The sequence below is a fragment of the Oncorhynchus clarkii genome, chromosome 20 (assembly GCF_045791955.1).
Source record: "Oncorhynchus clarkii lewisi isolate Uvic-CL-2024 chromosome 20, UVic_Ocla_1.0, whole genome shotgun sequence".
Classification (NCBI taxonomy): Eukaryota; Metazoa; Chordata; class Actinopteri; order Salmoniformes; family Salmonidae; genus Oncorhynchus; species Oncorhynchus clarkii.
In genome coordinates, this window is record NC_092166.1 from 28,564,476 (window position 1) to 28,590,803 (window position 26,328).

The 26,328-nt window shown below is 42.7% G+C and overlaps 1 protein-coding gene across 1 annotated transcript in view; it reads right to left on the minus strand.

Annotated features, from left to right (window-relative positions):
• Positions 1-26,328, minus strand: part of LOC139377368 (voltage-dependent R-type calcium channel subunit alpha-1E-like) — a 99,687-nt gene that overhangs the window by 22,163 nt on the left and 51,196 nt on the right. The window contains exons 7-30 of the mRNA XM_071120392.1: positions 19,664-19,854; positions 19,275-19,378; positions 19,031-19,146; positions 18,103-18,156; positions 17,186-17,257; positions 16,734-16,937; positions 16,302-16,414; positions 15,907-16,019; positions 14,781-14,912; positions 14,325-14,394; positions 12,653-12,770; positions 10,659-10,726; positions 10,424-10,491; positions 7,886-8,701; positions 7,408-7,751; positions 7,061-7,208; positions 3,226-3,355; positions 3,072-3,131; positions 2,278-2,384; positions 1,798-1,809; positions 1,338-1,434; positions 998-1,158; positions 632-769; positions 100-301 (exon numbers count right to left, since the gene is read on the minus strand). Of these exons, the coding sequence (XP_070976493.1) occupies positions 100-301; positions 632-769; positions 998-1,158; positions 1,338-1,434; positions 1,798-1,809; positions 2,278-2,384; positions 3,072-3,131; positions 3,226-3,355; positions 7,061-7,208; positions 7,408-7,751; positions 7,886-8,701; positions 10,424-10,491; positions 10,659-10,726; positions 12,653-12,770; positions 14,325-14,394; positions 14,781-14,912; positions 15,907-16,019; positions 16,302-16,414; positions 16,734-16,937; positions 17,186-17,257; positions 18,103-18,156; positions 19,031-19,146; positions 19,275-19,378; positions 19,664-19,854 (3,638 nt within the window). The remainder of the gene's footprint in view (positions 1-99; positions 302-631; positions 770-997; positions 1,159-1,337; positions 1,435-1,797; positions 1,810-2,277; positions 2,385-3,071; positions 3,132-3,225; positions 3,356-7,060; positions 7,209-7,407; positions 7,752-7,885; positions 8,702-10,423; positions 10,492-10,658; positions 10,727-12,652; positions 12,771-14,324; positions 14,395-14,780; positions 14,913-15,906; positions 16,020-16,301; positions 16,415-16,733; positions 16,938-17,185; positions 17,258-18,102; positions 18,157-19,030; positions 19,147-19,274; positions 19,379-19,663; positions 19,855-26,328) is intronic.

Genomic DNA, 26,328 nt, shown 5'->3' on the forward strand with positions numbered 1-26,328 from the left:
AATTTATTTGTGTTGTAAGAATTTGTGTATGAGTGATGTATGTTTAAGCTACAGTAGACTGGGAGTGCGTCTTCAACATGGCGCTTTTCTGTCCTGTACCTCATTTTTCTCCAAGCTGCACTCCTCCATCATCTTATCCCCCTGCTCCTGGAAGGTGATGATGATGAGAGCAACAAAAATGTTGACAAAGAAGAAAGGGAAGACCACGAAGTAGACGACGTAGAAGATGGACATCTCCATCCTGTTGCCCCGACTTGGACCCCTGTCCTCCTCTGTCACATCCACAGAATGCTGCAGCACCCTGGAGGGAAGGAGAGAGAAAGATAGAGAAAGAGAGAATAGTAACAGTCTAATGTCTAAACAGTCTCTCTGAATCTCCTATCAAATGGCATTAATTTGGTGTTAGAGCATACACTCTTAGAAAAAAAGTTGCTATCTAGAACCTAAAAGGGTTCTTCAGCTGTCCCCCATAGGAGAACCGTTTGATGAGCCCTTTCCACAGAGGGTTTTACATGGAACCAAAAAGGGCTCTACCTGGAATCAAAAAGGGTTCTCCTATGGGAGACAGCCGAAGAACCCCTTTGGAACCCTTTTTTCTAAGAGTGTAGGGCTGGGAACATCAGGGACTCACTGCGGCCAGCCCTCTCCAGTGGAAACAGTGAAGAGGGTGAGCAGAGCCCAGCAGACATTGTCATAGTGGAACTCATGTCTCTTCCACTCCCTCTTCTTCACTTCCGTCTTGTCTCGAGCGTAGTCTATGTAATAACCTCTGTAGGAAACAGAATGGTGGTTAGGGGAGGGAGCCAGAGGAGGTTGGGATTCCTCCGATCACTCACAAAATGGGGTGGTATGTGGATGATCACGACTTAATGGTATTTATTTATTCATTTGATTGTGACGAGATAAATTAGTAAGGTCAATGTGTATAGCTTTGTTCCAGTGTGCGTATTGTAAGAGGGAACAGCGGGCAGTGTGTATATATGTGTGTTTGACTCACTGGCACTCCTTCTCTGTGTCCATGGAGCTGTCTGTGCAGTAGAAGAACTTTCCCTTGAAGAGCTGCACGGCGATGACAGCGAAGATGAACATGAAGAGCTTGTAGACGATGAGGATGTTGAAGACGTTCTTCAGGGATGTCACCACACAGTCAAACACTGCCTGTATAGGAGAAGGAGAGATGATAACATAATGACAAGGTAGCACAAATCAAAAGTACAACCCCACATTCCCTGGAAATTCCTTGAAAGGTTTCATTCATTTGAATGTAGAAGCCAAGGTCTACTAAACATTGCCATGTTGGCAGATGAACATAAATTAACATATACACAGTACATTACCTTGAGTTTGGGGAGTCTCTTGATGGTCTTCAGAGGTCGTAGGACTCTCAGGACCCTGAGAGACTTGATGGTCTTGATGTCTCTGCCTTTGTTGTTCCTGTTGATGTAGACATGTGTTTTAGTGTACTGTGGGGACAGGGAAGACACACGCATGCACGCATACATGCACGAGCGAGTGCAAGTACACACACACACACACACACACACACACACACACACACATTAACAAAAAAGATCTCAATCTATCTTTCGATGACAAACAATACTATAAAGAACATTTTCAGAGTAATATGAATTCACTTGTACTCAGTACTTTAAAGTTTTGTAGCTGAGTGGGAAGTATCAGACAAAAGACATGGCGAATCGTGTACAAGAAGTATGGGAAGTACATGAGAATTCTATGAGAAGTGCATGACAAATTGTACATGACAAGTATGAGAGTGAGAAGTGTTTGCTTTACCCAATCACATTCCTGGAAGCCCCAACAGTGATAAATTCCCCAGGAACAACAGAGAAATAGAAGAACAAATAGAGATACACAATGAGGATCACAGTTACAGCCATATCCACAACAGAGAAATCAACACACAGTCATATCTATATATAAGGCAGGGGAGAAGCACAAGTTCATTAATCTCGCAACCCAGAACGGAACATTTTGTGCGTTAGCTAGCTAGCTAGCTACTTGATTACGTTACTAGTCTGTTAGCCTACAAGAGACTGAAAGTTATTTAACATGTTCACCTGTCAGAGGGGAAAGAGTTAAACAAAGACATAAGAAATGTCATATTTATATCACCGCACGAGGCATCAACCAGAAGATGCATGTCAGACACTTAGTTTTATACATTTGGAGATATGCTACAGTGCACTGTATAATATATGTGAGCCAGTGAGTCAGTCTGATTACTAATCCAGCACCAGAAGTATTGTGACTCACGTCAGAGCGAAGGCGAACAGAGCTCCCACCACCACGATGAAGTCCAGAATGTTCCACAGGTCACGGAAGTAGGAGCCGTCGTGCAGAAGCAGGCCCAGGTCAATCATCTGGAGGACACAAGCACACACCCACATACACAGGGCAACATAGATACACACACACACATAAGACAACATAAGTTACTACACTGAAAAAAACGTTACAAGTGTATTTCCGTGCATAGTTTTAGGAGGTTCATAATTGATCATTTCTCTTTGAGTATCTCACCTTTATGATCATTTCTCTTTGAGTATCTCACCTTTATGATCATTTCTCTTTGAGTATCTCACCTTTATGATCATTTCTCTTTGAGTATCTCACCTTTATAATCATTTCTCTTTGAGTATCTCACCATTATGATAATTTCTCTTTGAGTATCTCACCTTTATGATCATTTCTCTTTGAGTATCTCACCTTTATGATAATTTCTCTTTGAGTATCTCACCTTTATGATCATTTATCTTTGAGTATCTCACCATTATGATCATTTCTCTTTGAGTATCTCACCTTTATGATAATTTCTCTTTGAGTATCTCACCTTTATGATCATTTCTCTTTGAGTATCTCACCTTTATGATCATTTCTCTTTGAGTATCTCACCTTTATGATCATTTCTCTTTGAGTATCTCACCTTTATGATCATTTCTCTTTGAGTATCTCACCATTATGATCATTTCTCTTTGAGTATCTCACCATTATGATCATTTCTCTTTGAGTATCTCACCTTTATGATCATTTCTCTTTGAGTATCTCACCTTTATGATCATTTCAAAAGTGAAGACTCCAGTAAAGACGTAATCAAAGTAACGGAGAACCTAGAAAAGCACAAACGCATCCGACAATTACGTGAGAGGAAATACACATCTTCACGTCACTGACACAAACATTCCAGATTCGTATGGAACTTACCCTGTTTCTGTCAGAGTTGGTGCACACAGGGTCTTCAGCAGCCAGAGCGATGCTGCTAGCCACGATCACCAGCAAGATGGTCATCTCAAAGTAGCGCATGGTCACCAAATAGTGACAGATCCTCCTGATCCTACAGATCAATAAAGAGGAGCGGAGTTGACAGTATCGCAAACACTTATGGCCGCTCATACAGGCTCAGAAAAGAGGGTACAGAATTGTACGTAAAGGGGTACAAACGCTTGCCACTGTAGTGGTACTCTAAGGTAATTGTACCCTTGTAGTTTGTACCTTAAAAGAGGCAATTGTGTACCTTAGGGGACAAGATATAAAAAGGTACAAATGTGCCTTTTTAGGGTACCGCTACAGTGACAAAGCCGTTTGTTCCTTTTAAGTGGCAAAAATGTACATCTTCTCTATACCAAGACCCTCACATGTACACACCTCTCTACAATCCTACTTCTGAAACCGATGTAGTGAATTCAGCCCTGACCAGGACTTGAACCAGCCAACACCTTAACCATGATACCAAGAGATCCGTACCTCTTGACATTGTCTCTCAGTTTTGGGTCAAGGCTAGGCACCCCACCCAAATAGGATATTTTTATTCCGTGAATCATATCACAATCAACTTTAACCAGTTGAATGTGGACACAAATGAGGTTATATCTAATTAAGTACACACATATTCTAATAAAGTTTTCTGGCCACTGACGAAGTCAGCCTAAATATTTTGGCTTCATTTTGTTAAGACACTTCATGACTGGACTTTGAGATAGCAGATTGGTTAAGGGCTTGTAAGGCTACACCTGTTGTATTAGGCGCATGTGACAAATACGATTGGATTAGGATTGAGATTGTGGATCAATACTTTTGACATACTAAGGAAAGGTACATATAATGAATGTGTCAAATTTTGGGGAAGAAAATGTAATCTAAAATAAACATTTGACAACATATCAACAATTCCCTATGTATAAATCTGGAGAATACGTGTAAAGATAACCACACAACATTTGGTGAATGCAGATGCTTCTGAGGCTGAGAAAAATTTGGTGGCGTATGGGAAGAGTCTGACTTCCGAGTAATGGTAGTTACAGACAAGTACACTGAATTTAGAGTAACAAACGCCGAATTCCTATTTAGACCCAATCACCATCTTCTCAAAGTAAGTTACTACATTTAGACTAGTTTGTAACATTCTCTATGAAATGGGCTTTTAAATTATGTGTGATTCAACGTTGTAAGCTTTGAAATGATGGATGTACAGTTGAAGTCAGAAGTTTACATACACCTTAGCCAAATACATTTAAATACAGTTCCTGACATTTAATCCAAAAAAACATTTCCCTGTCTTAAGTCAGTTAGGATCACCACTTTATTTTAAAAATGTGAAATGTCAGAATAATAGAATAATAGTAGAGAGAATGATTTATTTCAGCTTTTATTTATTCCATCACATTCCCAGTGGGTCAGAAGTTTACATAGACTCAATTAGTATTTGGTAGCATTGCCTTTAAATTGTTTAACTTAAGTCAAACGTTTCAGGTAGCCTTCTACAAGCTTCCCACAATAAGTTGGAATTCATTTAATGGACATACACAAAATTGTCCAAATTGGTGAAGTGAAATAAAAAAAAATAAAAAATGGAAAAGTTGTGTTTGCATATTTAAGTATTCTCTCCCTATACTATGAAGCCCCTAAATAAGATCTGGTGCAACCAATTACCTACAGAAGTCACATAATTAGTTAAATAAAGTCCACCTGTGTGCAATCTAAGTGTCACATGATCTGTCACATGATCCCAGTATATATACACATGTTCTGAAAGGCCCCCGAGTCTGCAACACCACTAAGCAAGGGGCACCATGAAGACCAAGGAGCTCTCCAAACAGGTCAGGGACAAAGTTGCGGAGAACTACAGATCAGGGTTGGGCTATTAAAAAATATCCGAAACTTTAAACATCCCACGGAGTCCATTACATCCATTATTAAAAAATTTAAAGAATATGGCACCACAACAAACCTGCCAAGAGAGGGTCGCCCACCAAAACGGATGGACCAGGCAAGGAGGGCATTAATTAGAGAGGCAAGAAAGAGGCCAAAGATAACCCTGAAGGAGCAGGAAAAGCTCCACAGCGGAGATTGGAGTATATGTACACAGGACCACTTTAAGCCGTACACTCCATAGAGCTGGGCTTTACGGAAGAGTGGCCAAAATAAAGCCATTGCTTAAAGAAAAAAATAAGCAAACACGTTTGGTGTTCGCCAAAAGGCATGTGGGAGACTCCCCAAATATATGGAAGATGGTACTCTGGTCAGGTGAGACTAAAATTGAGCTTTTTGGCAATCAAGGAAAATGCTATGTCTGGATCAAACCAAATATCTCCCATCACCCCGAGAACACCATCCCTACAGTGAAGCATGGTAGTGGCAGTATCATGCTGTGGGGATGTTTTTCATCAGCAGGGACTGGGAATCTGGTCAGAATTGAAGGAATGATGTATGGCGCTAAATACAGGGAAATTCTTGAGGGAAACCTGTTTCAGTCTTCCAGAGATTTGAGACTGGGATGGAGGTTTACCTTCCAGCAGGACAATGACCCTAAGCATACTGCAAAAGCAACACTCGAGTGGTTTAAAGGGAAACATTTAAATGTCTTGGAATGGCCTTTTTAAAGCACAGACCTCAATCCAATTGAGAATCTGTGGTATGACGTAAAGATTGCTGTTCACCAGCGGAACCCATCCATCTTCAAGGAGCTAGAACAGTTTTGCCTTAAAGAATGGGCAAACATCCCAGTGGCTAGATCTGCCATGCTAATAGAGACATACCCCAAGATACTTCCAGCTGTAATTGCTGCAAAAGATGGCTCTACAAAGTATTGACTTATGCACGTTCAAGTTTTCTGTTTTTTTTATTTTTTATTTCTTGTTCGTTTTACAATAAGAAATATTTTGCATCTTCGAAGTGGTAGGCATGTCAACCCCCCCCCCCCCCCCCAAGGCAACAAAATAGGGAAAATGCCACGGGGGTGAATACTTTCTCTTGATAGTTTTTGCGACTACACTTGAAGAAACTTTCAAAGTTCTTGAATTGTTCCATATTGACTGACCTTCATGACTGAAAGTCATGATGGATTGTCGTTTCTCTTTGCTTATTTGAGCTGTTCTTGCCATAATATGGACTTGGTCTTTTACCAAATAGGGATATCTTCTGTATACCCCCCTCCCTTGTCACAACACAACTGATTAGATCAAACGCATAAAGAAGGAAAGAAATTACACAAATTAACTTTTAAGGAGGCACACGTAAATTTAAATGCATTCCAGGTGTCTAACTCATGAAGCTGGTTGAGAGAATGCCAAGAGTGTGAAAAGCTGTCATCAAGGCAAAGGGTGGCTATTTGAAAAATCTTAAATATAAAATACATTTTGATTTGTTTAACACTTTTTTGGTTACTACATGATTCAACATGTGTTATTTCATAGTGTTGATGTCTTCACTATTATTCTACAATGTAGAAAATAGTACAGATAAAGAAAAACCCTTGAATGAGTTTGTGTTCTAAAACTTTTGACCAGTAGTGTACCTCTGAAGATACATTATGTGCATTTTGATATTTTTGTACTGCAGGGAACAATACGGTACCCTAACCAAACCTTTTTCTCTGAGAGTGAGAGTGCAGTACAGCTACAGTGCATGAGAGAGTGTGTGCAGAGAGAGAAACACAATAGCCTACGTATACTAAAAGGGAGTCCTTTTATAAAACTGAACTGAATTGATTAGTACCGCAGTAGAATGCATGCCAAGACATGGCCAGAAAAGAGAGTCTTACGGATTGGAGGCCTTGAAGAGGAACATGCTGTCAGGAGGTACAGGTTTGGGCGGGCTGGCCTCCTCCTGCGCCTCCTTCTCCTCCTTTTCCTTCTCCTTCTCCTTCCTTTCAGGCTGGTACACCTCCATCTCTTTGTTGTTGTGTAAAGCTACATGTAAATTGAAGATAAAACCTGTTATTTGACCTGGCTCCTGCCGGGCATGGCAAAACAAGTCCATCGTCATCGTTACCATCCTTGTTCCAGCAGGAAACGGTACAGAACAGTTAATGGCAATTACATTGCTTTCAATGAACTAGAATGTATCAAGCTACGAATGTCGGTCAAGAGCGACTATATGGAAGCATACCTGTCAAAGGGATGATCTCCAGCAGTGGCTGTTCTCCAGACATCTCTATGATCACACTAGTCTGGCTGTCTAGGACTTGGCCTGGCCCCTCACCCTCCTCACGGTTCAGGGAGGCTGGGTTGTTCTCTGAATCATTGACCCCGGATGCTGCCTGGAGCTCTGGGGGGTCTGTGAACTGTTCTGGGGCTGGCTCCAATGGAGGGTCTTGAGACAGGGGCTCACACTGCCCAGTTTCCCCCACCTCGCCCTCCTCCATCTGGGGTGGAGGGTCCAACAGGGGTGGGGGTAGGGACTCGGGGAAGTCATCACATAGGGGAGGCTCTGGGATGTCTGCAATACACACTCTGAAGAGGAGGTGTATGGAAGAGAATGTGTGGATGTGTTTAGACACTTAGCCAATCCTAATGTGGGCCTTCTCACGAATCACAATGCCTTAACCCTTAGCTTAAAATAATGGAACATTGCACCACTGTCTTACCTCAGATGCTCTTCTTCACTCTCTAAGTTGACAATGCTAGCTCCTTCTTCCTGGCCCGACACTCCTCCCTCCACCACAGCGACCTCTTCTTTGTCCATCTTCTCCTCTTTTTCTTCTTTTTCCTCCCTCTCTTCCAGTATCTTCCTATCTCTGCTGCCTGATTCTCTGACCTCCTCATGTGGGGACTCTCTGCTCTTGGCCTCAGCCCGGGCCTCACGATGACGGTGCCTCCTATGCCGAGCCACCCCTCCCTCCTCCGCCCCCCCAAGGCCAGGCCTGAACTTCCGGGCCACCCTGTGCCTCCTGTCCCCACCTGCGGGTCGATGGTGCACTGCTCTCTCCTCAACCAATGTAAACAGAGGCCTAGGCTCAGAGTCCGGAGGTTCCGGCAGCCGGATGGCGATGGACATCGGGGGTTCAGGCATGGGCATGATCCCGGACATGGGCGACTCGGGCAGGTGTCCGGGACTGGTGTCTGGGGAACGGGTGGGTGCACGGTAGGCGGTGGTAGGGTTGTCAGTGGTGTCCTCGGTGGGGCTGCCCCCGAACAGCACCTCCTGGCTCTCCATCTGGCGCCGCTTGCGTAACTGGTTGGCCCTCTGCTCCCACACGGATCTTCCGCCTCTTCCTCCTCCTCCTCCTCCTCCTCCTCCTCCCCCCCTCCTCCGTCTGTCACGGCGGTTGGAGAAGGCGTTGGCCCCATTGGGGGGCTGGTCAGCTCCGCCCGGGGCGCCGCTCTCCTCCTCCTCTTCGGGGACGGCCATACGGCCCCTGTGAATGGCCTTCTTCCTGCGGAGATAGGGCCTCCTCCTCCTCCTACAGAGCACAACACAAAGCCTGTCACTAGAGGGCAGCATCATGCCTATATCATATGTACACTTACATACCAATGAAAGGATACATCTCAACACTAAATACAGTATAAGCGTATTACATATTATATAACATTGTATGTATTCATGTATGTATGTATGTAAGTCAATAATGAAGTACGAAAATTGCATGACATATATTAACATTTTGATTTTGAATTATCATCTAAATAAAACAAACATCCATAAATTCAATTGAAATTCAAATGATGAAAGTACCTGGGAAGAAAGCGCACAAACTCAAAAAGCCACAAAAACAAAAAGGAATAGTGCAGGATTAAAATAGGAAAATACTGTCATATCTAGCAATTAGCTTCTTCTTCTAAGATAAAGGAAATGGAATTAGGTGTCACAGGGGTACAGACAAACAACTTTACTTACTGGTATTCAAACTCTTTTGTAGTCCATGTAATCAATGAGTGATTGGTTGAAAACAAGACATTAGTGATTTTGGAACAAAGACAGAACAGAACCTTGTGACACAGTCCAAAACCAGGTCAAGGGTCAAGGCCAATGGTCAACAGACGTCACCTTAATGCCCGTCTAGTATATTTGATTATATCTTATTTTTCTTATAATTATATTTTCATATTTGGCTTTGAAGGCTTGATCAATGGATCCAAATCCTGTTCACTTAGAAAAATCATTATTTCCTAAGTAGTGACAGTGGATGTTTATAAATCTTATCAGATAACAGTGGTTATCCAAATTACAAATTGTTTCACCTTGACCGTACAGGGGCAGGGTTCGAATTTAGACTTCTATATTTTGTCCTCTCTCTTTCGGTCAGTGCCACATAACAGGCATAGAGTAACAAGACAACATGATGGAAGCAGCATTACATAACATTACACCATAGTACAGTATATGTATCAAAAGCAGCACCATCTTGATAGCTCTGAAGCACAGAGGACTGACACTCAAATATGTAGCAACAGACAAAAGACAGAGTCAGCGTAACGTGCCTGGAGAAGATCAGAGGACAGTACAATCCATGCATCCTTTTCCCCCCTACCTGTACCTGTTACAGAGGGAGCAGAATGGTTGGTGGTGCTTATACACTAAGCACATACTACGCTTATACTCTATAATTGCCCTGTCATTTGATTTAATTTACCCGTCGACTGACATGCACAATTAAACAAATTGTAAATAAATAAAAACATGCGTGTATGACTGGCCTGTTATCTTTCTTAATTTACCTGTTGAATGACATGCTCAACTAAACAAAACAAAAAGTAGAATTAAAATCATGCATTATCCTTTAGCAAGTCCCCAGAACAACATCAGATTCATGAGCGAAGATGCTTGTAATCACTGGGATGTGCGCCTCATCCCTAATTTCACTAATGCAATTGTCATTACACATGCTTGGTACACATACATTATCCACACTCAGAACATGCCTCTCTAACCCTGAAGACTCATCGTGCAGCTGTACGCAAGGGAAATAAACATTCTTCCTGGTAACGCCTACATCACACTCTCAAAGAGAATAGTGGATCCTTGTTTTTCGGTGGGTTTTACGGCTGTGTAATCAACAGATATTGAGAAAGCGTCATGATCACCCCTCAGATTCAATCTCCTCCTAATCATCATCAAGACTAGGCCAAAGTAGGTGACTGACCAACTGCCATTGTGATAAAAGTATAAACAGAACACTTACTCAGACATCGGGCCATCTCTGCCTCTGGCGTATCTTGCATTGAAAAACTCCTCTTCCTCCTCTTCATCCTAACAAAGGTCAAATAAAAACACAAAGTAGTTTACATCCCACAATTAGTTTATGATATCGGGCAGATATGGCCTTAGGTTATGACCCTTACACATTTCTTTGAAAGCACTTATTTTAATTTAAAGATACCCCATTCCGTAAAAACTCTTAAAACAGTACTACACACCTTGGTGAGTTCCTGTGCGTTGGCAAGGTTATCCACAGCGATGGCCAAGAAGACATTGAGTAGAGTATCTGTTCACAGTATGGTCAAGAGTCCTAACAGGGGTGGATGAAACTGAAATACATGAATTAGGTTACTGTCGGACAGTTCCACAAAACATCTGAAATACGTTTAAAACAAGTGGAATCGCTTTAAAGGGTTATCCCCTGGGTTGTACTCAGTGCATATTTTCCCCCAATAAATCAACCCATGACCCTACTACCACTTTAGGTCTATGCTACAACTTTCAAAGAAAAAGAAAGATACAGTACCTTGAGAAAGTATTCGGCCCCCTTGAACTTTGCGACCTTTTGCCACATTTCAGGCTTCAAATATAAAGATATAAAACTGTATTTTTTTGTGAAGAATCAACAACAAGTGGGACACAATCATGAAGTGGAACGAAATTTATTGGATATTTCAAACTTTTTTAACAAATCAAAAACTGCCAAATTGGGCGTGCAAAATTATTCAGCCCCCTTAAGTTAATACTTTGTAGCGCCACCTTTTGCTGCGATTAAAGCTGTAAGTCGCTTGGGGTATGTCTCTATCAGTTTTGCACATCGAGAGACTGACATTTTTTCCCATTCCTCCTTGCAAAACAGCTCGAGCTCAGTGAGGTTGGATGGAGAGCATTTGTGAACAGCAGTTTTCAGTTCTTTCCACAGATTCTCGATTGGATTCAGGTCTGGACTTTGACTTGGCCATTCTAACACCTGGATATGTTTATTTTTGAACCATTCCATTGTAGATTTTGCTTTATGTTTTGGATCATTGTCTTGTTGGAAGACAAATCTCCGTCCCAGTCTCAGGTCTTTTGCAGACTCCACCAGGTTTTCTTCCAGAATGGTCCTGTATTTGGCTCCATCCATCTTCCCATCAATTTTAACCATCTTCCCTGTCCCTGCTGAAGAAAAGCAGGCCCAAACCATGATGCTGCCACCACCATGTTTGACAGTGGGGCTGGTGTGTTCAGCTGTGTTGCTTTTACGCCAAACATAACGTTTTGCATTGTTGCCAAAAAGTTCAATTTTGGTTTCATCTGACCAGAGCACCTTCTTCCACATGTTTGGTGTGTCTCCCAGGTGGCTTGTGGCAAACTTTAAATGACACTTTTTATGGATATCTTTAAGAAATGGCTTTCTTCTTGCCACTCTTCCATAAAGGCCAGATTTGTGCAATATACGACTGATTGTTGTCCTATGGACAGAGTCTCCCACCTCAGCTGTAGATCTCTGCAGTTCATCCAGAGTGATCATGGGCCTCTTGGCTGCATCTCTGATCAGTCTTCTCCTTGTGTGAGCTGAAAGTTTAGAGGGACGGCCAGGTCTTGGTAGATTTGCAGTGGTCTGATACTCCTTCCATTTCAATATTATCGCTTGCACAGTGCTCCTTGGGATGTTTAAAGCTTGGGAAATATTTTTGTATCCAAATCCGGCTTTAAACTTCTTCACAACAGTATCTCGGACCTGCCTGGTGTGTTCCTTGTTCTTCATGATGCTCTCTGCGCTTTTAACGGACCTCTGAGACTATCACAGTGCAGGTGCATTGATACGGAGACTTGATTACACACAGGTGGATTGTATTTATCATCATTAGTCATTTAGGTCAACATTGGATCATTCAAAGATCCTCACTGAACTTCTGGAGAGAGTTTGCTGCACTGAAAGTAAAGGGGCTGAATAATTTTGCACGCCCAATTTTTCAGTTTTTGATTTGTTAAAAAAGTTTGAAATATCCAATAAAAGTCATTCCACTTCATGATTGTGTCCCACTTGTTGTTGATTCTTCACAAAAAAATACAGTTTTATATCTTTATGTTTGAAGCCTGAAATGTGGCAAAAGATCGCACAGTTCAAGGGGGCCGAATACTTTCGCAAGGCACTGTACATGTAAACCTATCGACAATGTGAGCAGAATCTGTCAATTGTGGTTAGCAGGATGTTGAGCAAGGATACAGTTCCCAAACAGGGTGAGCACTATGAAGTATATGGAGGACCACATGCCGTACTGCACTCCTCCTTGGGAGCGGATGCCATTGTACATCACCTCATTCCAGTCCTCACCAGTCAGAATCTAGATTGAAAAGTACAAGATCTGTGATGATCAGCCTCTTGAAGTCTGAATGAAAGTAATACGCAAACAGAAAGCATAAAGTGCATTAGGAAAGCATTCAGACCTCTTGACTTTTTCCACATTGTTACATTACAGACTTATTATAAAATTGATTAATTGTTTTTCTTTCTCATCAATCTACACACAATACCCTATAATGACAAAGCTAAAACCTGCTGCACAGCATATTTTCAGGTCTCTCCAGAGATGTTCGATCGGGTTCAGGTCTGGGCTATGGCTGGGCCACTCAAGGACATTCAGAGACTTGTCCCGAAGTCACCCTTGCGTTGTCTTGGCTGTGTGCTTAGGGTCGCTGTCCTGTTGGAAGGTGAACCTTCGCCCCAGTCTGAGGTCCTGAGGGCTCTGGAGCAGGTTTTCATCAACAATCTCTCTGTACTTTGTGTGGTTCATCATTCCTTCGATCCTGACTAGCTTGCCAGTCCCAGCCGATGAAAAACATCCCCACAGCATGATGCTGCCACCACCATGCTTCACCGTCTGGATGGTGCCAGGTTTCCTCCGGACGTGACGCTTGGCATTCAGGCCAAAGAGTTCAATCTTGGTTTCATCAGACCAGAGAATCTTGTTTCTCATGGTCTGCGAGTTCTTTAGCAAACTCTAAGCGGGCTGTCATGTGCCTTTTACTGAGAAGTGGCTTCCGTCTGGTCACTCTACCATAAAGGCCTGATTGGTGGAGTGCTGCAGAGATGGTTTTCCTTCTGGAAGGTTCTCCCATCTCCACAGAGGAACTATGGAGCTCTGTCAGAGTGGCCATCGAGTTCTTGGCCACCTCCCTTACCATGGCCCTTCTCCCCCGATTGCTTAGTTTGGCCGGGCGACCAGCTCTAGGAAGAGTCTCGGTGGTTACGACCTCTTCCTTTTAAGAATTACGGAGGCCATTGTGTTCTTGGGGACCTTCAATGCTGCAGAAATGTTTTGATGCCCGTCCCCAGATCTGTGCCTCGACACAATCCAGTCTCGGAGCTCTATGGACAATATCTTCAACCTCATGGCTTGGTTTTTGCTCTGACATGCACTGTCAACTGTGGGCCCTTATATAGACAGGTGTGTGCCTTTCCAACTCATGTCCAATTCATTGAGTTTACCACAGGTGGACTCCAATCAAGTTGTAGAAAGGGAAGAAGTCTGAATACTTTCAGAATGCACTGTGTCTTATAAAATGCTAACACACAAATACATTATGGGCCATAATTGAATCACATCGTTAACAGGGTTCTTTCTCCCTGCAGAGTTAATCATGTCAGAACTAGTATTATTTGATTTGTCTCGGAAACCCAGTTTATGGTTTTGATCAAACATTCTTCCATATTTCACAGCTCTGACATGTATGTGCATATGTGTATGCATGGGATGCTAGTAGATGGAGGGGGAGGTGAGCAGTGTTGTTCCATTCAGGCCCTGGGGGGGGGGTTGTGGGAGATATACCCGGGTAGGTTATGTGTGTCACCATGGAGAAGCCAGTGAGAGGGACGGTCTGGAGTGTATGAGCCAAACCTGGAACACTGTCATGATAGCAGCTGGAAACGTGTCAAAGTTGGCAGGAGTGTAATCTTCAAAGATGAACCTGAAGGGAGAGAAAGAATGGATGGGCAGATATGACCGGGGAAGAGGAGGAGGAAGAAGTGGGAAGAGGAGGAGGTGGAAATTGCTATTTTCAACTAGACGTGTAATTTCAGGTCTATCATTCCATTTCCGACGCAGCAAAACAAAACATGGCAAGCTCCCAGCTGCTTCGGAAGTTATATTTGTAAATATATACGGTGACGTGATGATGGGCAATACACATCATTAGTCAATGAACAGATCAACTGAAAATAAATTAATGGGACCTGGGACTTGTGCATACCAAAACATACTGATGTCCTAATATTGGTGAAGCACTGAATCACTATCCTGAGATCAGTGACCACCGTATCTAATAAGTGAACCCAACCCTCTGGTTGTGCTCACCTGCCCCCAAAGAGCTGCATGCCCAGCAGGGCGAAGACGACGATGAAGAGGAAGATGAGGAAGAGCAGACTGATGATGGACTTCATGGAACTCATAAGAGACACAACCAGGTTCCTAAGAGATGCCCAGTACCTGGTCAAGAAAAAGGAAGAAAAGGTTCACATACAAAATAGACAGACCTCAACATCTTCTGTTTGCCATTTGAATGTATTTTGGAGAGTAATACATTGTACTTCCAGCAGTATAACTGATGCTGATCCCTACATTTACATTTACATTTGAGCAATTTAGCAGAAGCTCTTATCCAGAGCGACTTGCAAAAGGTCATTCATCTTAAGATAGCTAGGTGAGACAACCACACATCACAGTCGTAGCAAGTACATTTTCCCTCAACAAAGTAGTTCAGTGCTAGTAGGAAAAGACAGCAGTAACACTAATGCTGACCCTACCCTAACCTTTAACCTAGAATGGTAATACATTATACTTACAGCAGTAACACTAATGCTGACCCTACCCTAACCTTTAACCTAGAATGGTAATACATTATACTTACAGCAGCAACACTAATGCTGACCCTACCCTAACCTTTAACCTAGAATAGTAATACATTATACTTACAGCAGTAACACTAAGCTGACCCTACCCTAACCTTTAACCTAGAATGGTAATACATTATACTTACAGCAGCAACACTAAAGCTGACTCAACCCTAACCTTTAACCTAGAATGGTAATACATTATACTTACAGCAGTAACACTAATGCTGACCCTACCCTAACCTTTAACCTACAATGGTAATACATTATACTTACAGCAGTAACACTAATGCTGACCCTACCCTAACCTTTAACCTAGAATGGTAATACATTATACTTACAGCAGCAACACTAAAGCTGACCCTACCCTAACCTTTAACCTACAATGGTAATACATTATACTTACAGCAGCAACACTAATGTTGACCCTACCCTAACCTTTAACCTACAATGGTAATACATTATACTTACAGCAGTAACACTAATGCTGACCCTACCCTAACCTTTAACCTACAATGGTAATACATTATACTTACAGCAGCAACACTAATGTTGACCCTAACCCTCATTCTGGTTGATGTCCCACTCACTTGGTGATCTTAAAGATCCTCAGGAGTCTCAGTGCCCTCAGGACGCTGATGCCAAAGGACATGCCAGGCCGGAAGAAGCCCCACACCACCTCAAAGATGCTGCCAACTATCACCTGCACGGGAGAGACACCACGCAACATTCAAACACCACAAGGGAAGTTTAGACAAACCTTTATCATTAAGAACACACATTAGTCAGCAATATAGGACAGTATCACATAACAATAGCACTTAATTGTCCATATTGTTAGAAATGAAACGTCTTGTTGTTTTTCCTAACTCCCTAACATAACACACCTCGGTTCACCCGTACAACCATAAGAAAATCTTATGCTGCCACACGTCTAAGTCCTGGTTCACCATCAGCTAACATGGAGTAGAATGAATGAACTCACTCCACAGTCGAAGCAGTTGAAGGAGGAGTGGAAATAGAGGCGGAATCCCAGGCCGTACATCTTTAAGAACATCTCTGCCAAAAAGAGCCCCAGGAAAACAAACTCCGCATAGTCTGAAGAAATAATAAATCATTATGAATCAAAGACTGGGCAAATGTTCACAGTCTTTCCTCTGTTCAAACCAAGCTATTTAGCTTTTTTTCATGTTATAAACTCTGCACGACAGAAGAACCACATCTCCATCGTCTAGAAGTATATTTGAAAGCCGGCCAGATTGAATTGATAGTTTGCTACTGTTACTGTAAATACACTACATATCCTATACTTAGGACTTGGAGTTTCTTCTGAATGTGCAATCGTTGTTGTAAAAAGGGCTATAAAGACACATTTTCATTCATTGATTGGTTGATTGACAGTCCAGCCCAGACGTACACAAGAAGGTGGAGAGCCATTCGGGCTGGTTGTGATGTACGATGGCCACACAGATGGTGTTGAGAGCCACCAGGCTGAGGACAGTCCAGTAGAAGGTGTCGGTCTTCACCATGCGCCGCAGGGAGATACGCAGCATACGCTCCTTACGACGTATATACGCCACCGGGCCACGCCGCACTGTACGGATCCGCATACGAGGTGCTCCTGGGGCAGGAAGAATGAGAAGAGAGGAAGAGAGGATGAGTAGATAGAAAGAAAGAGAGCGAGAGAAAGGACACGGAGAAAGAAGGTCAGGGCTGGAGAGGAGAGAGAAAGGGTGTTGAAAATAATAGATATGTCAAATCGAGGTCAAATACAGTAGATAATAGGGGAAAGAGACCAGAAATGGAGGTGTAGAGAAAAACAGGAAGTTGCCTAAATATGAGGATCTGGGCTGTGTGTTCCTCTCTCACCTATAGTGGAGATCTCTGCATCCCCAGGACCTCCTCTATGCTTAGCATTTTTACTGGTGGCCCGCTTCAGCACTGAATACACACACAACAGAAAATTAGGACAAACAGAGAATATCCCGAATAGCATGGATAGAACAACAGATGCTTATAAGCATAACGGCACAACATATTTCACTTTCCAGCCATTTCGTCCATAAGGAGCGACAAACTAGTTATAGAGATAATGATATATTAATGGATGGAAACAGGTAATGTTGACGTGCTAACTTTCAGGCAAACTGACTGAAATACTTTGAACATGAGAGGAAGGAGGAAGAGCCAATTAAATGTGGCTTTAATGATGGCACCTTTTTGTTAGGTTGATAAGGTATGGTGTAAATGAAAGTGTCATTATGAACCATTCTCGTTTTCCAAAAAGGAGTGAGACTAACAAAAACATGATATAAAAACAAGACGGTTGACATACGATATATCACTACAGGCGTGCCCCAAGCCATTTTCACCTTGCTGTTCCCAAGACACCCGCGATGTTCACACAGTAACCAAAGCAAATTAACTTCTTGAGGTTTTTACGGTATATTTTTCTCTGAAAGAGGTTTAGCCTTTTCACTGCAATTTTCAATTGTCTGCAGCAGCTCTAAGCTAATGGAGGTCAAAGAGGAACAAAATGTCTGCCTTTGTTTACAACTGGAGTTAAAGTGTAGTGGATGGAGAGAGGCAGGGCAGAGGATCACTGGTTCAAGCCCAGTAAGGGGCATTTGGACAGTAGAGGAAGCAAAGCTCTTAGCAGCACCTCTGACCCCTGTTACATAAGGATTCACTGATGTGAACGTGGGAGGAAAGGTCTTCCGCACAATTGAATTCACCATTATGGTGGTAACTCCTCTCAATGAATTGTGTTTTCTGGTGGTTCTTACCATCTAAAGCAGATCTCCCTGAATTCTTGTTCTCCTCAGCCAGCATCACCTCCTCTGAAACAATGGGGTGAACATGTCATTGTCATCCACACAAAGTGAATTCCAGGTCAGTCATAAAGTGCTCCTGAAACATAAACAGGGCTCTCTCTCTCTTTCCCTTAGCACTCTCAGATGATTGTTAGCAAATCATGGGGCCAACCTGTTTAAATGTAATATTGAAATGATTTTATTAGCACTACAAAGGTGAGTATTTGGGCTGAATGCATAGTGTTGATGCTCTGAGAGAGGGAAGAACTCATCATCAGGTAAGAGCTCATCCAGGGCTCGCCTGGTAGCTAACTTTTCACTTTCAGGGCCCTGATGCCGCCCTGCAGAGAGGGAACACTTATTGATTTCTATGACTAATGCATACATTCAAACACACACGGACGGACGTGTGAATGTGCACACACACCCACGGACGCACAAGCACACACACACACACACACACACACACACACACACACACACACACACACACACACACACACACACACACACACACACACACACACACACACACACACACAGATGAACATACACACACACGCATGCACACCAGCTCACATACACACAGATATATACAGACTCACACTCACACATTTACACTTGGGTCAAGGAGTCCGCATCACCTTCCTCTCAACCTCTACTTGCGTGGGAGAAAGATACTTTAGATTGCCATTATAGCACTGCAGCTTCACAAAGTCACCCTCCATCAACATATTCATCAGGTAGCTCCATCCACATATTCACCAGGTAGCTCCATCCACATATTCACCAGGCAGCTCCATCACGGCAGATACACTTGGATCTTATAATACATACATTTTTGCATTTTATGTAGTTATCTCGGGTGGTAGCGGTTGTAAGGTAACAAACAGTACAGTACCTGCTCGGTCTATCCAGGCTCTGTATCCATTGAGTTCTCTCTCCACCTGCTGTTGACGTCTCAGCTTCATGAAGGCTCTCCTGTTCTCCACCCGCTCCCTCTCTTTGGCAAACTCTCTACACACGCAGGACATGAGGCAATCCATTGTTTCCTCTTCTAAAACACTCATAAAATCACACACAACATTCCACATGGGCACGCACACACACACACACACACATACACACAGCTTTTATTTACTCACCCAGAGAGGACTCCCAACACCAGGTTGAGTACGAAGAATGAGCCAATAATGATGAGAGGAATAAAGTACATCCAATTCCACATAGAGCCCAAGGCATCGTTGGTCTAAAGGAGGTACAATAGACATGTATAAGGTACATAAATACAGGTACAGACTTAACACTTCACTGCTGAAGAGTTACTATGTAAGAACAAGGGGCTATGCATTCCCTGGAAATCAAGCACAACGCGGAAGCTGTGCCATAATGCTGTGCGCCGGGGACGCATCCCACACGCACATTGTGGGTTATTTCCACCGGACTTCATAGCCCCCTCTTTGATTATCCCTTACGTCAATGTCTCTACCTTATAAATAGTTCCTAAAAAATACTTTGAGTGATCTGTTCTCACATTGTAGAGTACAGCTGTCCACCCCTCCATGGTGATGCACTGGAAGACAGTGAGCACAGCGAACAGGATGTTGTCAAACTGGGTGATGCCGTTGTTGGGGCCAATCCATGACCCGATGCAGTCATACTTCTCCGGACACTTCCTCACTCCACAGGCAAACTCCACCTCGGTCGTATCCATCGTCTCATTTTCTAACACAGGACAAGGCAGGGGTTGTGGTGGTTAACGTGTAGCTAGCTTGTTATTTTCTACACAAAGCTAACAGTGTCGCAGCTTTCTCATTGTTTGATTACTTTAGCTCTGCATCTGACCTTTTCAATGTGACAAAGTTGCCTTAAATCTGCAGTTGGTACATCCAATTTTGACCCTTTAAATGACTGATATGTACCCATTGATTTTTTAAGAATATAACTTAGAAATACCCCATTATCTTGGTGCTTGCAACGCCAGGGTAGTGGGTTTGATTCCCATGGGGGACCAGTTGGAAAATGTATGCTCTCACTACTGTAAGGGTGTCTGCTAAATGTAAAAAAAAATTATACTCCATTGTTTGTAAACAAAGTAATTGAGAACAAACACTGTACAGCCTCAAAACATTGTTAAAACGAACATGTCGATACCATGGATGGTCAGTCCTGGCATCCATAGCTCTGTCTATGAATTTGAGAGTGGTTACATTTCTCCAGCCCCATCCCTCAGCTGTTTACCAAAACAGTGGTAGGGTAAACACTTTGTTGTTCTTTGAAATGCAGGTTGCTCTTCAAGAGGGCAATACGGTTTAGGAGTAGCGGATGTCTAGAGCGTCAACCTTAATTACAACAGGAGAGCTGTGAAAAACAGACATTCTGTTTCAGCTAACCACCTCAGGGACCGGTCATCAACATCACAGGGGTCAATGCTGCTTCGTGAATTGAGGGTTGAGAAATACACATTCTGGAGAGATCACATCTGACTGTGTTAAACCATTTGTATTAAAAATACTATATTTGGCTTGTGTGATTACAGAGTAATCATTGTTGGCTAATTAAAAAGGTAGCTAGGGAGCCCAGTTGGGCGTATTAAGGGACGGATTCCAATTTACAGAATGGATACCTCGAGGAAAATGGGGGAGTGTCATGTTCAATTTTAGTCAAGGGGAGGGTTTGGGGTCATGTAATTTGTAATTGATGAAACGTTTATATTTCTCTGTGTTATAGAATTAGCTGCTTATTAGGCTATATATCGATGTGTGCCTGATGCCGTCCCTCATCTCTGATTCTCTGCTGGGCATGCAATATCAAGTGCGCCTATATGCTATTTAGTGTGGTCTCAATCAAGTCATCCATAGCCTATAGGCTACGAAGTGCACGCTTGGAGAAGCACAGAGAAAAATTATATGTATAAGATAACTGATGGGATGGTGTAAATTAAACTAGGCTTTATTACACACGGAAATGGGCTGCTCTTATTTTGTGTGCTGCCTTACCAATGGCTGTGCTGCGTAGGCCTACGGTGGTAGTTCAGGAGGAGAGTGATAGGTTTCTACCAAAAATAGGTTTTGATTGGGCCTACTCCAAAAAATGGAGGACCGGAGGTAAACTTAGACAGCTTGCTACTACTATCATTGATTTGATTAAAAACAATGTTTCTTGCCGCTTATGTTTTTACCTCACAATAAGCCAGATTCAAGTAACTTAATGTACATTGTGGTGCCGCGGCACAATCAATCGAAAATGGACAGCTGATGGAGCTGAAAGTAGTCCAATTCTAGTAGGCATAATTTATTTAAACCTTCTTAATTTTAATTAGACTTTAATAACAACAAGAGGGTTTTGTGTTGGAGCCTATTTCTTCCTATTTAAGAAAAAAGAGGTAGGCCTACCTGTTTGAGAGACAAAATTAGGCTATAGGCTGCTATATCCATAGATTTGTTGGTTATTCTTCCACCCACAATGCACTCATCAATTATTTAGAGTCTAAGACGTTGGAGGAGGAGGGAGGGGTGCTAAGCTGACATATGGAATTGTTTTAAGATGGTTATACTATGGATCATTTAGCTATTTGATTTTGAATTGTTGGACCCCTTAAGTTATAAAAAAAAAACATACCTTTTCTTTGGGCCTTTACTACCAAAGTCCATAGAAACACATTGAATGCAAAAACAACCAAAAACTAAATAATAAGAAATAAGGTTTTGAAGTGTCTGTCCTAAATCTAGGAGATATAAAAAAAACTTATACTACTAAAAAATATATATATTTATATATATATATATATATATATATATTTATTTATTTTTTTTACACATATTTAACTACCTTCATACTTCCATTTGTTTTTTTTAAACCGGTAGATGAAAACGGAGAACACCATCATGTTCCCATTAGTTTGTAGCCCAAACAGTTCGGACGTTACCAAACAGAAGTTGGTACTTCAACCGTACACACTTCAGACAAGTCAAAACGGAAAACACCATCGTGTTCGTGACAGTCTCCCCTTTAGAGAGTGGTCATAATAATTTATAGGTCAAACCGTTCCGACGCTACAGACGTTTACGTGAGTTGCCAAAGCAAAACAAACAGATATCTCTAGCTTAAAAAAACAGATATCTCTAGCTTAAAAAAACAGATATCTCTAGCTTAAAAAAACAGATATCTCTAGCTTAAAAAAAACAGATATCTCTAGCTTAAAAAACAGATATCTCTAGCTTAAAAAAACAGATATCTCTAGCTTAAAAAAAACTGATATCTCTAGCTTAAAAAAACAGATATCTCTAGCTTAAAAAAAAAGATATCTCTAGCTTAAAAAAAAACAGATATCTCTAGCTTAAAAAAAACTGATATCTCTAGCTTAAAAAAACAGATATCTCTAGCTTAAAAAAACAGATATCTCTAGCTAAAAAAAAACAGATATCTCTAGCTTAAAAAAACAGATATCTCTAGCTTAAAAAAAAACAGACATCTCTAGCTTAAAAAAACAGATATCTCTAGCTTAAAAAAAACAGATATCTCTAGCTTAAAAAAAACAGATTTTGATAGGTATTTTTTGGTTATTTAATTTAGATTGACGCACTGGTGTGGCAATTGACTCTAGGGAGTTAAATAGCTGTGTCAGTGAAGGGGTGTTAAGTTAAAACCAAAACTCGAATTGTGGGGGTATGAGAGGGTGAATGGCAACAAACAAAAAAGCACAGGCCTACGGCTTGTTAGTTTAAGATTTTGAGGAAAATAAAACGGATCTGATTATATAAAGTGATCTATAAGAGCGCTTTGATCCGCAATGCTTTATGCTAGAAACAAGCTCTAAAATACCCAGATAAGATGCATATGGGGATATCACTGTTTCGTTTTTTTGACATTCACAGGCTTACTTTGCATGGGAAATAATCTAATTATGTCACTATCAATGTCACGCCCTGACCTTAGAGAGCCTTTAAATTCTCTATTTGGTTGGTCAGGGTGTGAATAGGGTGGGAAATCTATGCTAATATTTCTTTGTTGGCAGAGTATGGTTCCCAATCAGAGGCAGCTGTCTATCATTGTCTCTGATTGGGGATCATACTGGGATCTTGGGGATCTGTTGTGGGATCGTGTGTTGCATGTGTTGCACTCCTAGCTTTACGTTTGTTGAGTTGTTTATTGTTTTTTTGGTGGAACATTTTAAATTAAAGAAAATGTACGCCTACCACGCTGCACCTTGGTCTTCCTTTAACGACAGACGTTACAGAAGATCCCACCACCAACGGACCAAGCAGCGTGGTCAGGAGGACTGGACCTGGGAGGAAATCCTGGAGGGAGCAGGACCCTGGACAAGGGCCGGGGAGTATCGCCGTCCGAAGGAGGAGGTAGAGGCAGCGAAAGCGGAACGGCGACGATACGAGAAGATAGCTCAACGAAGCAAGCACAAGAGGCAGCCCCCCCCAAAAAATGTTGGGGGGCCACAAGGGGAGATTGGTGGAGTCAGGGTTCAGACCTGAGCCAACTCCCCATGCTTACCGTGGGGAACGAGTGGCCGGTCAAGCATCGTGTTATCCGGTTCTGCGCACCATGCCTTCAGAGCGCATCCACAGGCCAGTGCGCTCTGTGCAAGCTCCCCGCAGTTGCAGTCCTAGAGTGGGCATTCAGCCAGGACGAATTGTGACGGCTCAGCGCTCCTGGCCTCCGGTGCGTCTCTTCGGTCCAGGATATCCTGCGCCAGCTCTACGCACGGTATCCCCAGTTCGCCAGCACAACCCAGTGCGGCCTGTTCCAGTTCCCTGCACTTGCCGTGCTACAGGGGGGGATTCAGCCAGGACACGTTGTGCCAGCTCTACGCTCCAGACCTCCATTGCGCCTCCACGGCCCAGCATATCCTGCGCCGGCTCTACGCACTATGCCTCCAGTGCGCCTTCATAGCCCAGTGCTTCCCGTGCCAGCTCTCCACACTCACCGAGCTAAAGTGGGTATCTAGCCGGGACGTGTTGTGACAGCTCCCCGCAACAGGCTTCACGTATGAAGCCTCCAGTGATGATCCATGATACAAAGCCTCCAGTGATGATCCATGGCACGAAGCCTCCAGTGATGATCCATGGCACAGAGCCTGTAGTGAAGATCCATGGCAAGGAACCTGCAGCGACAGTCCGCAGTCCGGAGCCTCCAGCGAAGGTCCCCAGTCCGGAGCATCCAGCGACGGTCCGCAGTCCGGAGCCTCCAGCGACGGTCCGCAGTCCGGAGCCTCCAGCGACGATCCGCAGTCCGTAGTCTTCATCGACGAGCTGCAGTCCAGAGCCTCTAGCGGTGGTTCCCAGTCCGGAGTCTCCGGCGACGATCTGCAGTCCGGAGCCTCCGGCAACGATCTGCAGTCCGGAGCCTCCAGCGGTGGTTCCCAGTTCAGAACCTCCAGCGATGATCCACGGTCCGGTTCCACAGAAGCGGAGGGATCAGCGTAGGGAGCGTGGGTTACGTCCCGAACCGGAGCCGCCACCGAGGGTAGATGCCCACCTGGACCCTCCCCTATAGGTTCAGGTTTGCGGCCGGGAGTCCGCACCTTTGGAGGGGGATACAGTCACGCCCTGACCTTAGAGATCTTTTAAATTCTCTATTTGGTAGGTCAGGGTGTGACTAGTGTGAGAAATCTATGTTTATATTTCTTTGTTGGCCGAGTATGGTTCCCAATCAGAAGCGCCTGTCTATCGTTGTCTCTGATTGGGGATCATACTTAGGCAGCCCTTTTTCCCACCTTCTGTTGTGGGACCTTGTCTTTTTGTGTTGCATGTGTTACACTCCTAGCTTTACGTTCGTTGAGTTGTTTATTGTTTTTTTGGTGGAACATGTATAATGAAATAAAATGTACGCCTTCCACGCTGCACCTTGGTCTTCCTTTAACGACAGACATTACAATCAATTGATTAAGCTGTTCACTTTCTGTACAATAGAAGATGTTAAACTCAAACAGCTTTTTAAGGAAACACTTGTGACCTTCTCTCGTTGGTTAAGCCATGGAAGAAAAGTAGCCAGTAGTTAAAGCTGTAATTTTTCTGCATCGGTAGGCTTACTCTGTCTGGGGTGGAAATGTAGGCCTAACTTTTGAAAGCACCATGCACGGATTCCTAATGATGTCTCAGATTGAATTATTTGAAAACAAGGACAGTTTGGTTGCAAACAAGACACACTGATTTGATAAGTTGAACACATAGGTTCTATCTCTCTGTCCATTCTTAGCCTGTCATTTCAATTACTTAAATGTCGATTAAAAAACGATTCCGCTAATATGTCAAATTAAGTACAATTGCGTGACATTTTTTATAAAAGGCCATTTTTTCTCGGACCTGCAAATACAACGATAGATTCATGTAATCTTTTTACTGTAAAGGAGATCTTTCCACTCCTATTATTGTCCATGGTGGTCTGCGAACCCACAACCTTCTGGCCCGCAGCCCTGTGAGCTATCAAAATTCCTGCATTGCCATATCATGCTTACAGGACGAAGAACAGTTTCTAAAACTGCATATCTAAGGCTCTGGTCTGTCTAAGAAGTCAGGGTAAATAGTAGATGGTATGGTAAATGGTATGTTCTCTGCTATCCACTTTTTCATTATTATTTGCGGTATAAGGTGACCTGTTTATTTTTTAAGCGTTCAGGGAGGGTTTAAGTGAAATATATTTTGCTGAAGGGAGGGCCATCCATTTTCATTTCAGAGGTCAGATTTTCTCCATGTAACCCTTATTATAAATAACGTTCACTCACAAACATGAACAATGTTTGCCCCATGCCATCACCTTACAAATTTGTGCACATTAAAAGCCTGTAAGTACAGTACAAAAACAAAAACTTTTTTTTTTTTGTCGAGTAGGGTCAGATGCATTGGTGTATCAAAGCGGATAGGATTAACATTGAATCCTACTACACAAAATTATTGTCGACGTGTTGGAGTATGCCCCTGGCTATCCCTAAATATATATATACAGTATTTATTTTTTGTTATTGTGCAGTCTGGTTTGCTTAATATAAGGATTGTGAACTGATTTAAATCATTACTTTTGATGCTTAAGTATGTTTAAAACCAAATCATTTTACACTTTTACTCAAGTAGTATTTTACTGGGTGACTTTCACTTTTTACTTGAGTAATTGTCTAATAAGGTATATTTACTTTCACTCAACTATGACAATTGGGTATTTTTTCCACCACTGTTTAGATGGGACAGT